General features: G+C 36.3%; 1 protein-coding gene across 2 annotated transcripts in view; it reads left to right on the top strand.

Moving 5' to 3' along the window:
- The window catches only part of LOC126377185 (muscle segmentation homeobox-like), a 33,040-nt gene extending 20,207 nt beyond the window's left edge, over positions 1-12,833 (top strand). For both annotated transcript variants that reach the window (XM_050024879.1, XM_050024878.1), the window contains exons 2-3: positions 9,553-9,740; positions 10,805-12,833. In XM_050024879.1, the coding sequence (XP_049880836.1) occupies positions 9,553-9,740; positions 10,805-11,053 (437 nt within the window). In that variant the 3' untranslated portion in view covers positions 11,054-12,833. The remainder of the gene's footprint in view (positions 1-9,552; positions 9,741-10,804) is intronic.
- The last annotated feature ends 6,828 nt before the right edge of the window (positions 12,834-19,661 follow it).

Raw genomic sequence — 19,661 nt, 5'->3', positions numbered from 1 at the left:
GCAAATAAACATTTTTTATTTTTCCCTTAATAAATAGGTATTATTCAACACACACCCTCTAGCCATAGAGGCAGCCAATCAGCTGGCGACACCAAACACTTCAGGGCTCCAATACCGACCCCGCCGGCGTGGTCGACGATTTCCCTCATTCAGCGCTTATCGCTATCGACCCACTAGGGTCGATTAATTCTTTCAAATATTTTTCCTTTCAGATGACGCCCTGAGCCGAGGTTCGCGCCCAACTGGGCACCCTCAGGCCTGTTGTCTTAAACGTTGTACCGGGTGAGAGCCTTCAGCGCTCCCCGTTTGTCCGGCCAAGTAGTTAATGCCATCTGCGGCAAATCTACAATAAGTCACGTCCAAAAAAAAATGTCAACACACACAAATACATGAATTTCGATCTTACCAATACATCTTACGTTGTACTTCATAAAGAAACCCTATTAATATTTATTCCGTAATCTGCGGATTTCCACTCACAAAAACCATCATCAAAGACTGGCCAAGCATCCATAATGGTTATTTAGCGGAAAATGGCAGAGGAACGTATTCCTAGTAGCAATCACTTAGTATGTAATAGCCGTTGATAATTAGAGCTAGCCACGAATATGTCTGCATTCGAGAAATACTTGCTTGTTCGAATGTCTTGAATTTAAATTAACGAGACGTTTTTATGATGAGAGCTTGAGATGTGTTATTATTAGATTTGGAATTCACGTTCAGTCTCAGATTATCTGTCACGCCCCGTCTGAGTCTAGCGTAACTCAGGTTATCTGGGTATACCTCTACCTCCTCCCAGGCGACGACACCAAAACAAAAATGATCAGGATTACATAGATAAATCTAATATTTACAAAATGTTAAGAGACAATTTCAGAACAATTTTCTCTTAACATGTTATTATTATTATAAGAATTTCAAAATTAATCTACATTTTACAATTCACAATTTTATTATAATAATACAATTTGTCACATAATCAGAAACATACGTAACTTGGTCACGTCCAACTAGGCGTTTAAGTGTTCTGAATCTGACCTGGTCTAAACGAACCCATTACACTAGCGGCATTGCCCCGTTGCACAGCCACTGACAGGCGTATTATTATAATTCAAATTCCAAAATATCTTTATTCAATAGGTAACATCACACACGAACGTCTCAACCGCCTAAATCTACTGCAGCTTCTCGCAACCAGCCGGGGAAAAGAAGCTGCAATGAAAACCTCAGCACAGGGCCCCTGAAGTTTTATTAAAAAAGATATATTATTATACAATTTAATAATTTGGCTGCCGAATAGCAGTTCCCAGACAATTAATCTCATGCATTCATATATTTATACAAAGTTTCTGTTTAATAACTGTCTTAAAACTGTTGAAGGGTAAATTCGGAATTTCCACTCCATTCGGGAATCTTATAGTAAAAACGTATACATCATCATCATCATCAGCCCATTAGCGTCCCCACTGCTGGGGCACGGGCCTTCCCTATGGATGGGTAGGGAGATCGGGCCTTAAACCATCACGCGGGCCCAGTGCGGATTGATGGTTATTAACGACTGTTAATGCAGCCGGGACCAACGGCTTAACGTGCCTTCCGAAGCACGAAGGAGCTCGAGATGAAAACATATTTTTTTGTGGTCACCCATCCAATGACCGGCCTTTGCGAAAGTTGCTTTACTTCAACAATCACAGACCGAGCGCGTTAACCGCTGCGCCACCGAGCTCCTCAAAAACGTATACATTGCCCCTTAAAAGACATGCAGTCTACTGATATATAAAGCAAGTTTATTTTTATTCAGGGGAATTAACAACATGCATATCACAATTTTTTTCCAAACAACGTATAGGTACAATCAGGTACATAAATCATAATACTTCCTTTGAACAAAGACAAAAAACTTCAAAAGGTATTTAAGTAGGATGATCCGTATAAACAAAAATTAAGCCTAGTTTTAAAAGACCATTAAGAGGGCTTAAACACAAACAAGTGCATCTATTAGATAACGCGGATTACAAACAAACCAATTAACAACGACATTGACAACTAAATCCTATTAAGTATCCCAAACGCCAGTAATTGGACGCCATTGCACAATCGCTATGGTCTGTCATCGCTATACAAAATGGCCGATACGCCGCACGCGGGAAAATAAATATTGCAGGGGTGGAGTTGGCATATCCAACGTAAAAATAAAAATAGGCTTTATTATATTTTCCTGTCAAGAAGTTAAAAACCTTTATTTGCTATTTAAGTAATTTTAAGTTAAGATTATTATTTTTATACTAGCGCTAATTTAATATAAAATATCACTTTTGACGTTTGATTAACCTCATAGGTATAAGGTTTAATTTTCCATGCTGGCTCCCGTTTATTATGAGTCGAGCACTGTGATCTATTAAATCTTTACTATAGTTTTTCATTATAGTTAATCTGCCACCACTCGCTGGCAACCTAACCTGGGGGGTTAAAATGGCCACATCGAAGCAATTCATCCAAAAAAACGATATTGCTATTTGATATTTGTTTGCATTGCGCACTTACTTTTCAAATGCAACACAAAATGCGCAAATGTCAAATTGCAACACTGCTTTCTTAGATGAATTGCTTCAATGTGGCCATTTTAACCCCCCTGGTATTGCTTTAAAATTGTAAATGAATAGCCAATTTTTTTACTTATCTATTGGCGGGAACTTGTTGTAAGCATTGTTATTTGCGTGTCTGGTTGATTTAACGTATAATTAAGTAGTATATCCACATAAAATAAAATAAATTAGCGAATCGTTTCTTGCCGGTTGCTTTTTCTTCCCAGTCAAAACATGTTCCGAGGTAGTGGTAAAATAGAATTTTGACTTTCATGGAAGAGAAGGCTAGAAGAGAGCCTGGAAGAGATTGCTACTTTGCATTAACGCAGCTTATTGTACTCTTCTATTTCTCTTTTGTATTTCCTGTGTTTGTAATAAAGTATTTGATATGATATGTATGAATAAAGGATTTCAAATTTTGTATTATTCTACGGGCATAGGTGATACAGTTGAAAAAAATCTTTTAAACTTCGCCTAGTGACAAAATAGATTATATATCTATAAAATGAAGAAGACCTAAACTTTCTAAGCATGCTCTTGTCGGTATAGCATTCTCCTTGCTACTTTTTTATGGAAAAACAGGGCAGTGGTTTCCCCTTTGCCTTCCGCCCCGCAGTACTCTGTCTGATGCGAGTGGGATGGCAGCCAGAGTAGTCCATTTCAAAGCCGTACTAGGACTCCTGACCTCTGCCCCTAAATAGTACTGACAGTTACTACCTCTATAGTATATACCTATAAGAATAACAAAACAAACCAAAAAAGCCATTAATTATCGTTTTCGTTAAATAAAACCGAATTGTAACTCATGACTTATTCACACTTTGTACCGTATTGTTAATGAATACATAATTATTTATTGTAATGTAATTGTTCAATTTGATGTGACAAGTCATGGCCTAGAAAAAGTCACGAAAAAACTGTACACTCAGCTCTCCTCATATGTTCGGCTTCTTCTTCTTCTATCGTGTGGGTTGTGAGGTGGAGTACCAACCTCATCAATCCTGGTGTCAGGGTTACTATTGAGCCGCCAAAGGCCCCTGACATGGCTCATGTATCGACTACTTACTTACATCAGTAATTATTAACCGAGACACGGCTCATCTCGCTTTAAGCTTTAAGAATCTCTTTAAGCGATAAGGCCGCCATTTGCCATTTACTTAGTTAAGAGTCTTTTTGTAATTATTTATTTTTATTTGGTGCAATAAAGTGTATTTGTATTGTATTGTAAGAAGAAGAAGACAAAACATTGCAATTAAAAATTAGTGAACAAAACAACAGTTACAACAACAACAGCCAACAGTTTTAGTGAACAGCTTTGGCAAAACACTCTTTTTTTTTTTCAAGGTGACTACTTCTTAGTACAACCCTCTCTTTTTAACGTGAGTTTTTGATTTGGATGGAGATCATAACTTGACCGGACAAAGATCCTTTAGCTAATAATTTGTGGTTTCAATACTTTTTTCATAACCTATTGTAGGTCAAAGACGTACCTACTCTTTCTGCTTCCAGCTATTCGAGAACACGCAAACGACCTATTTCAAAAAATAAAAAGTACAGTCATGAGCAATATAATGTACCCACTTTAGGACTCTGTCGCACTTACATATTTGGCATTTAGTGAGACTTACAGTTCAATTTGTCAAAAAAGTTAATGTGACATGGTACCAAAGTGTATACATATTAATGCTCGTGACCGTATATAGGTACTCCTGACTCCCGCCCATGCGCGAGATGGATATTATATCTTCATTAGCGTAGTTCACATTGATGTGTCGAGGTGTATTGAAGTGGTCCTGTTTTATCGCCAGCGCCGGCGCAGCCGTATTGAACCGTCGTCCTCGCTCCAAGAAGATTTTATTGTTTGTCAGTCGCATATAATTGGTTCTCGATATAAAGGCTTTGGAATTTCACCTACTGCGCTAAGTATGGAATATCTGACGTTAGGTAGCTTTTATAAATATTTTACTCAATGTTGTAGTTTGAGACAAAACTATTCAAGTCATATCAAAAATCTTCCTCCTAGTTCCAATATATTCAACCTGATAGCACTTACTGGAGATTTAAGATTTAGTAGAACGAAGGAATGGATAAATTTCATTGAAACAAAATCAAGAATCATAGTCATTAATTATCATGAATGTTGAACGTTAATTTAACGTTTTTGAATCTATGTCATTTGAAAGAAAGAAAGAAACATTTATTACTCCCGGACACCACAGACACAGACAGACAGGTGCATTACATTCAACACAAGACAGAAACCACACGGAAATCAATAAGTACACAGAAAAAAAAGCAAAAGAAAAACAAACCAAAATCAAAATTTCGCATTATGGCTGAGTAGGAGAAATGACAAGAAATTGTAACAACAACACATCTTTTACATCAATGTAGATTGCATTTACAAGTTTTAATAACTAGAGGAACACATTCTTCTTCTTATAATGTGGGTTGTGAGGTGGAATACCAACCCCATCAATCCGATTTCTGCTTAAAATTGACGTGTATTCCATAAATTTTATGCCTGCCGATTACCCGTCCCTTTCTTTTTCAACGGATAAGAAAATGACAGGTGTAACTTAAAATAAAATTAGATGGTGTCTGCAGGAATTAGCACCAATGTCAACAAATGTGACGATTTCAGCTCGCCTTCTGGGAATTTTCCTCGATGTGGTGAGCTGGAGGACATTTTTTATTTATATTTTTTTATTAAGTATTATTTTAAAATTGTTTTTAATACTGTGTGTGCTGTTACAATTATAGTTAAATTATATATACGTAGGTATAGTGTTGTTACAATTGTATATGTTTATGTATTTTTAATTGATACTTAACAAATGCTAGTACGGTCACGAGCATTAATAATAATATGCATACACTTTGGTACCATGTCACATTAACTTTTTTGACGAATTGAACTGTAAGTGTCACTAAATGTCAAATATGTTAGTGTGACAGAGTCCTAAAGTGGGTACATTATATTGCTCATGACTGTACATAGTCACAAATGTCATATAACAATATTGCTTTTTAAGCTAAGTTGCTTCAATGTCGAGTTTTTGGCCCGCAAGTAGGTTTTGTTACACCTAAAAAAATTGAATTTCGAAACTCCAAGCAGGCGTAAAGAAAAACTATCACGAGAATTCACGTTTATTTTTATTGGAACCTATTACCATACATTAATTGTTATTTCAGTAACATGATATAATATAATTATATTGTGGCATTGTCTAATGGAGCCTACGCCAACATGTTGTGTGTAAATGCAGGTGAGAATTACAATAAAGGGCGTGCTTCCGTCTTGGGGTCGGCGCGAGGGAAATTGATATATTTAAATTTGAATTGATTTTTGCTTGCACAAGGTGAATGTATTTTCTTCTCTATAATTCTGTATTACTTACATTGTAAAAAGAGCGTGTTGTACGTAAACAGTTTTGTTGGTTCAGAGTTTAAGCGTACTGAAGCATCGCTTACAAGCGTTGGTTCCGTTTGGTTTTTCTTTTTACTTTTAGACCGATATGTCGATTTTGGTGCGAACTTATACCTCTAATGAGGGACTTCCCAGGCTACGTCCACCAGAAAAATATAAATGGCGCTGTACAGTCATGAGCAATATAATGTACCCACTTTAGGACTCTGTCGCACTAACATATTTGACATTTAGTGAGACTTACAGTTCAATTTGTCAAAAAAGTTAATGTGACATGGTACCAAAATGTATACATAGTAATGCTCGTGACCGTACAGATTTCTAGTTTTATGGATAACAACATATATATGCATCTTTTAACTTTGTTTGTGGGTATAACCCTTGATTTGAGGTGATTAATGATGACCCCTGTTATTATTAGAATATTGCATAAAATGTGGTATTATACCTTTCACCCATTATTATTCTGACCAAAGTAAAGAGAAGCAATATAATTCTATACATCCGTATACGCTTACCTAACCTGAATATTTGACAGGTCCGGTTTTTACAGAAGCGACTGCCTGTCTGACTTTCCAACCTGAAGGGAAAACCAGCACAATACAGGTTACGTCACATACCTCCGAAAATGCGTTTCTCGGGAACAGTCCCGAGAACCCACAGGGGTTTCCTCGCGATATTTTTCTTCATCGCTGAGCACGTGATAATCATTTATGATCCAAACATGAATTCAAGCTCATAAAGTCAAATTCAGTGGTTTATAACCCCAGCTGGTTCGAACCTGCGACTATACGATGTAAGTCACGCGTGTTGCTGGCAACACAAGTATAAAATAATTACTTAATATTTTTTGCATGGCAATATTGTACGGAATTGAATGGCCGACGCCTATTTTAATAACAATTTTATTAAATAGTGGAAGGAACAAATTGGTGTTTTGCAATAGGAACTAGAACCCTCGACCTCTAACCATCTACCTACTTACACCCACAATCCACACACAGCAAGAACCGAGCAACGCATTCTCCTAACAGGGATATCACGCATTTATAGAACACAGCAATTTATTTATCTAATATACGTTAATTAACCGGGCACTATTATCCGTATTACCAGACACCCTGTGTGGATATTAAAACGTGCAGCCGACTGCATAATGCACGTCGATAGCCCATCGTGCACTTCCGTCCGCCAAATCGATAACCGTAATTATTTCATTAACGAATTTGAACTTTGTTACTCATTTCACTTGCTAAGTTGTTTATAAATTGTTTTAAACGTGACCTGTTCGAGTAGGAATAGGAAAAGACCCTCTATTAGCCTTTTTAGGCTATAAAAAATATTATTATCGGATGGAGCATCGCTTTGGGTTGTTACGTAGGTCAAAAATATAAGCGAAATATATATTTGCGAATTTAAGGTCGTCAAGCAAAACTGGGCCGGGCGAGGTACTTAAATAAAAAAATACAATTATGTGTTGTTAGTTTATCACGTTTGTCTCTTATGACGTGTGTTTTCATACCCGCGGAGGTCCGTGTCTCTATGTTTTATACACATTCAATAGTAACTCATTCCTTCTATCGTTTAGACACTATACTACAGGGTGTTAGTGACATCGTAACGAAAACTTTGAAGGATGATTCAGACCATGATTCTGAGTTGATATCAAGTGGAATTTTCCGTCGCAAAAGTATGGAACTGAAAATAATTAAAAAAACTCTAATAGTTTCATGAATTTTCCGACAGGAAATTTCACTTGATATCAACTCGGAATCATGGTCTAAATCATCCCCCTCAGTATTCGTTACGGTGTCACTAACACACTGTATAGTGCTGTCGTCATGAAGAGAAGGCATAAAGGATGGAGCACCATTTTTGGTACAAAAGCCTTTTTCAATCCAGAGGACTTGTTAATGTGAGTGTGGTTTACTGACTTTCACCCGTAGACTGAAGTAGTTTCAAAAGGTTACAAACGCGCCCTACATTAAGAGATAGACCGATGAATAGAGGATGAATTAAAAAGTAGACAATTATTTATTTAAAAAGGTATTTTTATGTTACAATTATCAACAGGACTCCGAATTATGGACTCTCTCAAGTTGCCTTCAGATTATTTGTACCTTTGCTCACCCCAATACAGATTACGGGAGTGAATGTATATCTACGTAAAATCCCTAAAACAACTTTCTATTTGCTTACACTCGGTAACTAACAAGACGATAAAACTCAAATTTAGCATGGCCGAACTATTTCATCCTAATGCCGGTTCGCGGAACGGACATAATTCCTACTTTTCCGGGCTATTACGCCAATCACCGCGAACATTTGGATCTGGGTGGCCAACTAAGTGACACGTTTGACAGGATTGCCAGGGTTTACGAATTAGGTTTTGTACTTAGCATGGTATAAGAAAACGAGGGGAGTTAAAAAGGCCACAACGAAGCAATTCATCTGACATTCAGCAGTTAAGCTTACGGAGCGAGACTAACATCTACGTATAATATGCCTGCACTAAGATCACACACTTATGAAATGGGTCGTTCCTTGTCGTTGGCTAATTATAAACAACAAAGTGCGTTACGTTTACTATCCCAGGAGGGTTAGGCAAATTGCAAAACGAATTCAAAAAGCAACAGCGATAGTGATAAATAAAATACAGTATAAATATACAATATAAGTACATAAATAAAATATAAGTATGGCATTAAAATTTAGGTGACACGTCACTGCCATTTTTTATCCCATTTATCGTTGTTTTGCTTTCCGTAATCGTTTGTAATTTGGCTGTCTCTTTTTTAATTTTAGCAATAAAACAATAAGCAAGCAGAAGGCAAGAGGCAAACCACAGCCCTATTTTTCCCTAAAAAGTAGCATGGAGAATGCAGCACCGAAAAGAACGTGGCTCTTATGTGATGAAATCAATTTATAAAGAAGTCTAAAAAACTGCCTTAGGATTTTTATCCTTTTCATAGGCGTTAGAATAGGAAATCTATTACTAAAAGGATTTAAATCCTTCTAAGACTTTAACAAAAACGATACTAGGCTAAGACTATGAACTATTTATAAGTTTAAGTACCGCATCCATCCCTGCAGTTTCCGCGATCAATATCAACTACTCGCCAATAGCGCAATTTGACAGCTAAAATCTAAAACAAAGCGGGAAAAGAATAAAAATCACTACGAGTTCACTACCATAAATTGGGGTAGTATAACGTTTTGTTTACTAATCAAGAAAAACGTACTTAATAATTAGTCCGACATGATATCACATCTATCTATGACGTCACAGTGTACTTTTTATAAAAATTCTATCTATAGTAATTTCGTTTCAATGTTCAGTAAAACGTAACTGATTTGACTACTTAGTTGAAAACTAGCATATTGCATTTCAACGCAATACCAGCTAAAGTAAAGTATGCAACAAATCGAGAATCAATGTAACTCCCGCACGCAACAAAACACACAAGAACAAAGTAACACTTAATCCAAAATTACAAGTAACAATTAATCTAAAAAAAAACTTGTTTTTGTCCACAGCGGGCCCGCCGAGTGGTCCCCCAGTGGTCAGGTGCCAGCTACGGAAACACAAGCCTAACCGCAAGCCACGGACGCCCTTCACCACACAACAACTCCTCGCGCTGGAGAAGAAGTTCAGGGATAAACAGTACCTGAGCATCGCTGAACGAGCTGAGTTCTCTTCTTCACTCAGGCTTACTGAAACACAGGTACGTCGTAACTACTACAAAATAACTTGGTATTACTTAGTCTATCTATCTACTCAACCTGTATCCACCCACTGCTGGGTAAACGCCTCTTTCACGCCATCCTTTCCGGTCCTGTGCAAGTCTTCCCTTGGCCACTATTCCGTAACCGCCTTAGTCCATCTGTAGTCTTCCCGTCCTGCCCATCTCCACTTAAGTCTAGCGAATCGTATACCTGCGCTAAACTCCAGTGCGCTGCCGAATTTCGATTTGGTATTACTTAGTACGTACCTAATAATACTAGCGGTTTTAAGTTTACGCGATTATTATCATAATTAAAAGTTGCAAGTGCCATGATCACGGGATGACAGCCCAGTCATCCCGTGATCATGGCACTTGCAACAGTGTCGAAATATCGGGAGTCTCATATCCCTGCTTTTTTTTTATCCCGCGGTAAGAACCCGATATTATGTGTTTTAATACTAGAGGTTCTCGTTCGTTTTTACATAACTTCTTTACTTTATTTTTTTAAATTATATACGTTCACTAGTTTTTCTACAAGACACGACGGACTTGTTAATATAAGTTTTTTTTTAAATACGCATAAACCGTTTATAATGAAAAGAGTTCGATCAAAAATGAGAGGAGCCCAATGTCGCGGCCAAATTTCTATGTGCCTTGAAACCAACGGTGGTCGAGCCGACATGTGACCGAAGCAAAGTCACTTTCGCCTTTATCTTCCCCGAAACGATTTCTGGACGCACCTGCCCTAAACATTGCATCGTACCAATTTTCAAGCATTACTTTCCTAAAATTACCAGGTAGAAGCCCGCGCTAAATGCATTCCTATCATTTTTAATAAGTTATTTCAAAAAAATAATGGTATAAATAGCGACTTCCCAGGTCTCTAAAAACAGCATAAAGCAGTGTATCAATAAAGATGTCAAACACTGTGAAATACAAGTCTAATAATTATCATAATTTATCAGAGTAGAAAAAGCCTATTTACATACAATAAAACCGTGCCTAACCTAACCTAACATGACTGCTAATATAAATAATATATTAACTGCTGATTGTATTTTCAGGTAAAAATCTGGTTTCAAAACCGGAGAGCGAAGGCGAAGCGTTTACAGGAGGCAGAAATAGAAAAGCTGCGTTTGTCAGCGCGGCCGCTGCTGCCGCCTTCTTTCGCCCTTTTCGGAGGGGGAGGAGCTCCCCCCCTCTTCGCAGCTATGGCAGCGGCTACTAGACCTCAACTGAGCTTCCTCGGAGGCCCACCGAGTCACCAACACGCTATTAATATGAACATATTGAACTCTCTACAGCCACATTGACGACTGGATCACGCGGGAACGCGTGAAACCGAACAACCGCCATCTTAGAAAATGGTGACGGTTATCGATTCAAATTGCGAACTGTGAAAATCGAAGTGATTAGTGAAGTGACACTATTAAAAATAAAAAAGCTACTGTGTTCGAGATTTAAAATGTATAGGTTGTTTAGTTTTTAACGGTTATTTGTATAGAAGAAGAAATGCGACTCTACTTTTAATTTAAATGAACGCCAACCATAACATGTGACGGTATACACTTGTCACTTATCAACAATGAAAACTGACGTGTCATCTTTTTTGTCAATGTACTGTCGTTTTTCGTAATCGTTTGCAACTTTGCTAAGGCCCCTGAACATATATTATACATATAATAATACCTAGGTTTGACAATCGTAATAACTCGTTAATGAACTGGATGAATTATACAATATCTAAATAGGTAATCAGTGATGTCTTCGCACAAGTATAAAAGTGTAAATAAAATAGTATAACTATATTAATAAGAATGTTTTAAGTGCAATTTCCAACTCGATAATTACTGAAGTCCCTTGTAATAAAAAGTATAATTTTCATGATATAGGAAAAAAATGTGTGTTCTTAAGCAATTATGAATTTTTACGACCGTAAACGTCACAATTAGAATTCTAAGCGTACATATTTCTGCTAGCAATTATTTATTTTTTCGTGCATAAAAAATGAAATGTGCCGCGACGTTGAGATGGAAACGATTACAATATTTTTGTTTAGCAACTTGTAATTGCAAATTTATTCCATTTTTAAAATTTTAAATGAAATATATTTTTATTTTTTAAGTTTTCTCGCAATTTCTATAATTTCGCATCCATTTTATACTCCGTAAAATATTATGCATTTTATTTTTACTTTTTAACAAACTGACTTCATGTATTAATTACATAACATTTGAATTTTTTTAACTCGACAACATGTTTTTTTTTATTAATTCGTGCTTTTAATAAAGTGAGTATGTTAAGTAAATGCTCAAAATTGAAATTATATTTTTTCTTTTACAATAGAAAATCGCAAAGAAGAATAGAAAATCTATTATAACTACTTCCATGATTAGGTAATAAAACATAATTTATTTCCTTTTTAATAAAAAAAAACAAATGTTAACAAAGAAATTATAAAGCCCGTAATAACATAGAGCCATGTAAATAGTACTTAAATTATTGTATACGTAAGATTAAATAGGTTAACTTCTAAAATATTAGATTTTTTAATGACTTACGTGAAAATAGACACTTTAGTGTTATTATATTAGAATATTACTTATTATTTAAATATGATACAGTTTGTTCGTTTAAAATATCTATTGACCTTTTCATTTAAAAATAAAGTTATTTCGGTCGTGGTAAATCAATTAACCGAATTCATTTGGTCTAAAATGGATTTATGTACGTACAATTATAGTATAACTTAAACCTAACTGATGTTTTCAGACTACTATAGATTGCCTTAAAAATTTAAGTAATGTTCTCAAAATTCAATTACATATTCAGATAATATCTTTCTTTATGATCAATTGATAACATAACAACATACTGTATCTGAAAAAATCTTAGTAAATTCTTATTTATTTCCATTTTCTGTGACATACTTAACTATAGGTGATAAACTGATATTTTCCTTTATACTAAATCGAAGCTGTTGTAAATTATTGATTAAATTCGTTATAGATCTGCATTGTACGCATAGCATTAGTAGTTAAGTCAGTTTTGTGTACCGAGCAGTCAGTCTAATAAACAATTGAATTAAAACGACTTATGCTTTATCATTAGAACCTTTTCCTTGTTGTTTAAATTCGCCTTATCTAATATAGGCAAATTTGCAAGGCAAGCCTTGAATTTATTTAGTTATTTAATTTTCGAAATTCACGTTCAAATAAGGCCAAAGCAAATGCAGTTTATGTACCCAAGTATGTATGTTATATTTTTCAATAAAAATACAAATAAATTATACAAAGAATTAATTAAAAAGTTTTAGCCCAGTTGGAAGAACGCTTGATTCTTACTGCATGATCGCAGGTTCGAATCTCGGCACCGTCTTAAAGCGATGATTTTCTAAATTGTTTTCGAATTCATATGCTCAGCGATGAACGAAAACACCGTGAGGAAGCCTTCATTCCCGAGAAATGCGTTTCGGAGCTAAATGATATAACCGTTTTGGGCTGGGCTTCCCTTCGCAGCTTGGAAAGTCAGCCAGACGCGTCTGTAAAAAACTGGTCCTGTCAAATCTTCAGGTTAAGTAAGCGGACCCCTTTAACGCTATAGATATGGTGTATGTTTTATTATTGTTGCTCGATATGGCAATGCCTATTGGGCCCGCGTGATGGTTTAAGGCCCGATCTCCCTATCCATCCATGATGATGATTTCCATAGGGAAGGCCCGTGCCCGAGCAGTGGGGACGTTAATGGGCTGATGATGATGATGATATGGCAATATAAATATTGTATAATAAAGTTATGGGTCAATAACCTCTCAACGTGCATCACATTCATTTTGTAAAGCAACATGTGGACTATCTTACAAGTGTGTAATCACCACCGCATAATAATTATATGAGAGCCGATCAAATACGACAAACATTTGCCCAACTGTGGGCCTACAACTTCACAAAAACGATGTGAAGAATAATAAAATAGTCCTCAACACGTCCATCCTGATCTAACACACTATAAATAGCGATCCTCAGAAATTATACCTAATAAGTCCGCAACGTCCACTCCGGACAAACCTATATTTTATAGGCCTATTGTTAAACCGTTTCTATGGACAAAACAAGAATACATACAAAAAGTCGTCTATGAAGACATCCTTTACATTCAGTCAGTATTGAGCCTCCATTAAGGCTCTTCCTGTCTCAACTAATTGGTAGCGTTGGCAAAAAACTCGCCACTGCAAGTAGCCTTAATGCCCAGATTCGTATTCTGCGTCGAACGGAACGCACGCCCGCTGTCACATTAATTGCTCATTTATTTCAGCGAATCTCAAACTGTACCGAGGAAGATTGGTAAGCGTGTTTTTATTCCGTTATACGTGATTTCACGTAGCCTGATGGGTTAAATAAATAAATAAAAATCGTTTATTTCGGACAAAGTCCATAGAATGTTAGTATACAAACGACTTATAAACTAGTGTTAGTAGGACATTATTCGGACGATCATAAGTTCAAATTATAGGGTGTGAAGCTCCATCCACCTTTTTAGAAGGGGGGAGAACCACCTATCACATAACGTCTTCAGGATACTGTTGGGGCTGGCTTGAGTCTGCGTGAGAAGCGACGCACAACGTTTCCGCATGATCGCCGCAAAACCATCTGTGTGGGCCTCAGCGAACATACTAGAGGCGCTGCAATATCGCGGCAACCTCAACAATATCCTGAAAGCGTTATTATACTGGACGCGCAGATCGGTGTATGCCCGACGCGGGTTAAGTATTGGTATCTTCTCACCACCTTCTTGGAGCATAGAATATTCTATAAACGACGAGATTGACCAAGTTGTAACGGGGTTGGGGAGACGAAGCAAACTTCAGGCGAGTTTCAGGATAACACCGATACGTTTATTGAGGAAATCGGATTACAGAGAGAGAGAGAGAGAGAGAGAGAGAGAGAGTACTATAGTGAGGTTGGTTGGAACTCCAAACCCAAACCGTCACTAGATAGTCGTTATCTAATAAAGCGGCCAGTACAACTAGATTCCCTAGGTCTCGATACAAAACAAAAATCAAGGTTCGTACTTATATTTTGTCTTCATAGACGACTTTTTGTATGTACTCTTGTTATTTAAGGAAGTGGTTTTTCTACTTCATTGAAATAAAGAAGATTACATAATTACGACATTATTGTCTAAAATAAAAATCCACGAGACGAGATTGTAGTTCTTCAAACCACATCATCATCATCATCACTAATTTAAGAGCCACGCTCTTGTCGGTGCAGCGTTCTCCATGCTACCTTTTTTATGGAAAAGTAGAGCAGTGATTTCCCTCTGCCTTCCACCCCGCAGTACTCTGTCTAACGCGAGTGGGATGGCGCCCAGAGTAATCTATTTCAAAACCGTACTAGGACTCCTGTCCTCCGTATCTGAATAGTACTGACATTTACTGCTGCCCTCTGTCTGTCTTCGAACCACGACTAATTTAAATTAAGGTCCCTGCACTAAGCTCAGCTTGTATCGAAGGGTCCAGATTACGGTTTCGAATGTTGTGATTTACATAATGGACACACAGATATAATACAGAGCACTATGAAAAATTATAATTACATATTATTATAATTATAAATTACATCTTACCTTTAAATTTATGCTAATTCTTGAGAGAGACAATGACCTTTAGCAAGGTGTGAACTACGAGTGAAACACTTTGAGAGCCACTGTACCATTTATTTATTTACGAAAATGGCTGCTTTATTACTATACGCGACTGGTAATTTATTGTAATTGGTCAGTTTATTCGTAATGACTGCTGGTCGTGAAACTTATGTGCGTAAATGACCATTTTTATTGGCCCCCTGTCGTACCCTTTTATGTACAAAAACCTGTTGAGTTTTTTTCCTTTCTAGGGTCTAGTTTGGCTGGTCGGCTACTGTGATATGAATTGGTAATCCGTCAGAGCCCGTGATCGGTTTATAGGCCAGGTCCGCGAATTTCTTTCGCCTTTTCAAGTTGGTTTTAAGTTATTGCGTATCGTCAACTCTGACAAGGGCTTTTTTAATTGTAAATAAATTTGTTCTTGCTGTGAAAAGTTCCTTAATTATTTTTTTGCAGTTAGCACGATGCAGTCTGTAGGTGACGAAAAATATGCGGTCACAGTTGAGTAATGAGCTGAGATTGTTCATCAAATCAAATATTTTTTAATGTACACACATACAAGATAGCGGGACGTACAGTTATGAGAACATCATGTCCCCACTTCAGAACCCTGTCCCACTAACATATTTGTCATTAAGTAGGACACTAAAGTTCAATTTATGAAGAAAGTTAGAATGACATGGTACTAAGAATACTCTTTACTCTTCTCGGCCTTATAGCTCAACTGCAAATTTTTCCACGTGACCAGAGGATAGAGGTATATTTAGATGTGGGATGGTTCAGAAACAAGAATAACATAAACTTTGTTAAGAAAAAAATCTTATTACGATGATTTATTAAGTCATCATCATCAACAGCCGTACGACGCCCACTGCTGGGCATAGGCCTCCCCCAAGGATCTCCACGACGATCGGTCCTGCGCTGCCCGCATCCAGCGGCTTCCCGCAACCTTCACTAGATCGTCGGTCCACCTTCTATCGGGCCTACCCACTGAGCGATTGAGCGACTGAATGATTTATTAAGTAGTTAATTTTATTCAATATTCTTCTAACTTTTTAAATCACTCGTAATTTTATTTTAATAGCAAAATGCCATACGTAGATTCGTAGACCATGGCATGTACCATTCTTTTTTTATCTTATTATACTAATTAATCAAAAGTATCTTCAATGTAGGATCGGAAAGGATAGGAAAAGCCTAAGTATCTATTATTGTTTTTTTATTAACCTATCTTTGCTTTGGACAGCATTCACTACTTGGCTGAACAAATAGGCCGAGGGTTCCGCTTAACTATAAACTATTAGCAAACCCTTGGTTCCGCTCTGGCAAGTTATTTACCTACACTGACCTGCAAAACTAAGTGCTACACTTTAATAATTTATTTCTTTCTAAACTGTAGAAGTTAGAGTTTTAATAAAAGAAAGTTTTATATATAGGTAATTTTATCAGCTTTCTTTGGTGAAACTCTTTTTCGAGTCCTTTTTGTTTCGAAAGTTTGTCTTTTGTACCGAAAAAGTTATTACAATTTTAAAAATGCAGTACCTACTACTTACTTAGTTTTGAAGACCAGCAAATACATTATTTTCACTTTGGACAGTCAGGTGTCCTGTAATGTCCTAACCAAACTAGGGATCACAAAGTGATTTGTCCCCACCGGGATTCGGACCCGGGACCTTCGGATCGTGAGCACAACGCTCAACCACTGGACCACGGAGATCGTTACGTACCTTTACTGGCGTATTTTTCATAAACCATACCGGTATTGTATTGACGTATTTTCGATGCGCAATATGAAATATGACCAATCAAATAAACCCAATGGATGTAATATAATAAATTTTCTTCACATTAATAAGTTGAAACTATAAATCACATGGTGTAACAAATCTTCGTATGGCATTTTGATAATAAAATAAAATTACGAGTGATTTAAAAAGTTAGATGAATATTGAATAAAATGAACTATTTTTGTGCTGGACACAGAGTAAAAGCTTCAATACACCAAAAGACTTTGCGGCAAACGCGGTATGTAAGGAAAAAAAATACACTACTTAATTCTAAAACCATTTCGAGATTTTGTCTTAATTTGCTTTATTTCTCTCAAATCAGGCGGATGGTGTTTATTTTAGCTAAATAAAGTTAAATAAAAGTAGTATGTTTACCCAAATTGTCGTTGCCAAATGCCGTTTATAACTATAATAAATAAAATTTAATATAAGTAATCTACGGTCATCACTAGGTTAAGGTGTCCTACGAGTCTGCGGTTAACAAGCTTAAATGAGATAACTTCAATAACAATGAGGACCACTAACCCCCATCTTGTTTATTAGAAGCATAATCTATATAAAATTAGGTAATTAAAGAAATGAAAAATTACAAAATTATATATTGCATGTAAGATACATGCAACATTGGGCCTGAATACTCTTAGGGATCGCCCACAGTTTGGGCATATTAAAATTTTAATGCAAACTAAGCAAAGGCAAAGGTATAAACGTCGTTCAGCCTACTTAAGGAGATATTTAAAAAAAGAAAAATTAGTTTCAAATTAGTTTATTATAATATCATAACGTTTCATTTAAAAATATAGCCATGTCAGCCACATATTTATGTGTATAGGCATGTGAGTGTAGTGTATGTGTTTTTGTTTTAACCATGTCAGGGGCCTTTGGCAGCTTAATAGTAACCCTGACACCAGGGTTGATGGGGTTGGTAATCCATCTCACAACCCACACGATAGAAGATTTAAAAATACCTGCAAAAAATCCTTGCTGTGCTGCTACTGTTGGGGGTGTAATGTATTTTATTCACTTTCTTGTATAACAACTTGAGCTGTGATGTTACTGCATTTAGTGTGACGAAGCCTTAAAGATAAAATTGAGGGCATCAAATCTAAAACAATCTTACATTCAAAAAATTCAGAATTTAAAATTCAAGGGCGTGAGTTTACTAAATTACATATCAAAACAATTCCACATTTTAATAGCAAATATTTCACCCAAACCAATTAATCAGAATTTCTTTCCCGCGTTACAAATATAATTTCTCATTTTTAATGAGTTTAACATGACATATCATAAGTCATACTAATTTTGTATAATTATTAAGTTAGGTACTGATAGTAAATATCGCATACCAGAATAACCCTTTAAAACTAATTTAAGGATTGTTGGCATTCTTTTGAGGGCCATTTTGGATTTCTTGACCACCTATGTAGTAGATTCTTATCATTTAGGCGGAAGTAGTGATAATAATAATTTGTTTTTATTATTTAAGTTAACTTTTATGAAAAACTATTGTAGATAGTAAGTAGCTTTTAGGTACTAATAACAACATATAAACAAGGTTTAATTTCTTAGGCTCAATATTTCAATTTGTAAAGAATAATAAAATACAGCAAGAAAACTTCAATAAATAGTGAAAAACAACTTATATCTTTCTGTTAAAGATTTATTCATTTATTGGAATAATATTATTAATTAAAAAAGAACTGTATTTAAAAGGGCCAATTGGTCGATGATCAAGTCGACAACGAAAACACTTCAATATGAATTCAGGCTGATACAGGCCAGACAATTCATATTCTTCTTCTATCGTGTGGGTTGTGAGGTGAATTACCAACCTCATCAACCCTGGTGTCAGGGTTATTATTGAGCCGCCAAAGGCCCTTGACATGGCTCATGTAACAACTACTTACTTACTAGTAACCGGGAACAACGGCTTACCGTGCCCTCCGAAGCACGGAATCATCTTACTTTTCGGACAATCAGGTGATTCAAGCCTGAAAAGACAACAACAATCATCAGAAAACTACATAGACATTATAATCATCATCAGAAAATTAAATTGATACCCAACAACTTACTAATCGAACCCAAACACGTATTTTTATTAAACAACTGAGACTGAATTAAATCCTACATCATGCCAACACCGCCTCTGTCGATTAATTTATTGAAATCATTGCCCTTACTATAAAACTTTACATAACGAAATATGCTCAAAATGCTTGAAATAAAACACTCGGCTCATTTAAACTGTAATTACAATGTTGTATACAGGTCCCAAATGGTCAATTGGGGTAGTTAGAGGTATATCCATCGCAAGACGAACTAAGTACGCACACTTGGTGAAGTGCGAGCTTTAAGTTAGACCAAAGTGATAGGAAATAATCCAGTTAGGTAAGTCCAACTTCGAGAAAGAGATCTCTCGTCGGATCCAACTCGGATGGGCAGCGTTCGGGAAGTTGCGGAATATCTTCTCGTCCAAAATACC

This window comes from Pectinophora gossypiella, chromosome 22, assembly GCF_024362695.1.
Source record: "Pectinophora gossypiella chromosome 22, ilPecGoss1.1, whole genome shotgun sequence".
In the NCBI taxonomy this organism is placed as follows: Eukaryota; Metazoa; Arthropoda; class Insecta; order Lepidoptera; family Gelechiidae; genus Pectinophora; species Pectinophora gossypiella.
Note: the sequence above shows the minus strand (reverse complement) of the source record. Positions and strands in the feature narration are given on the sequence as shown.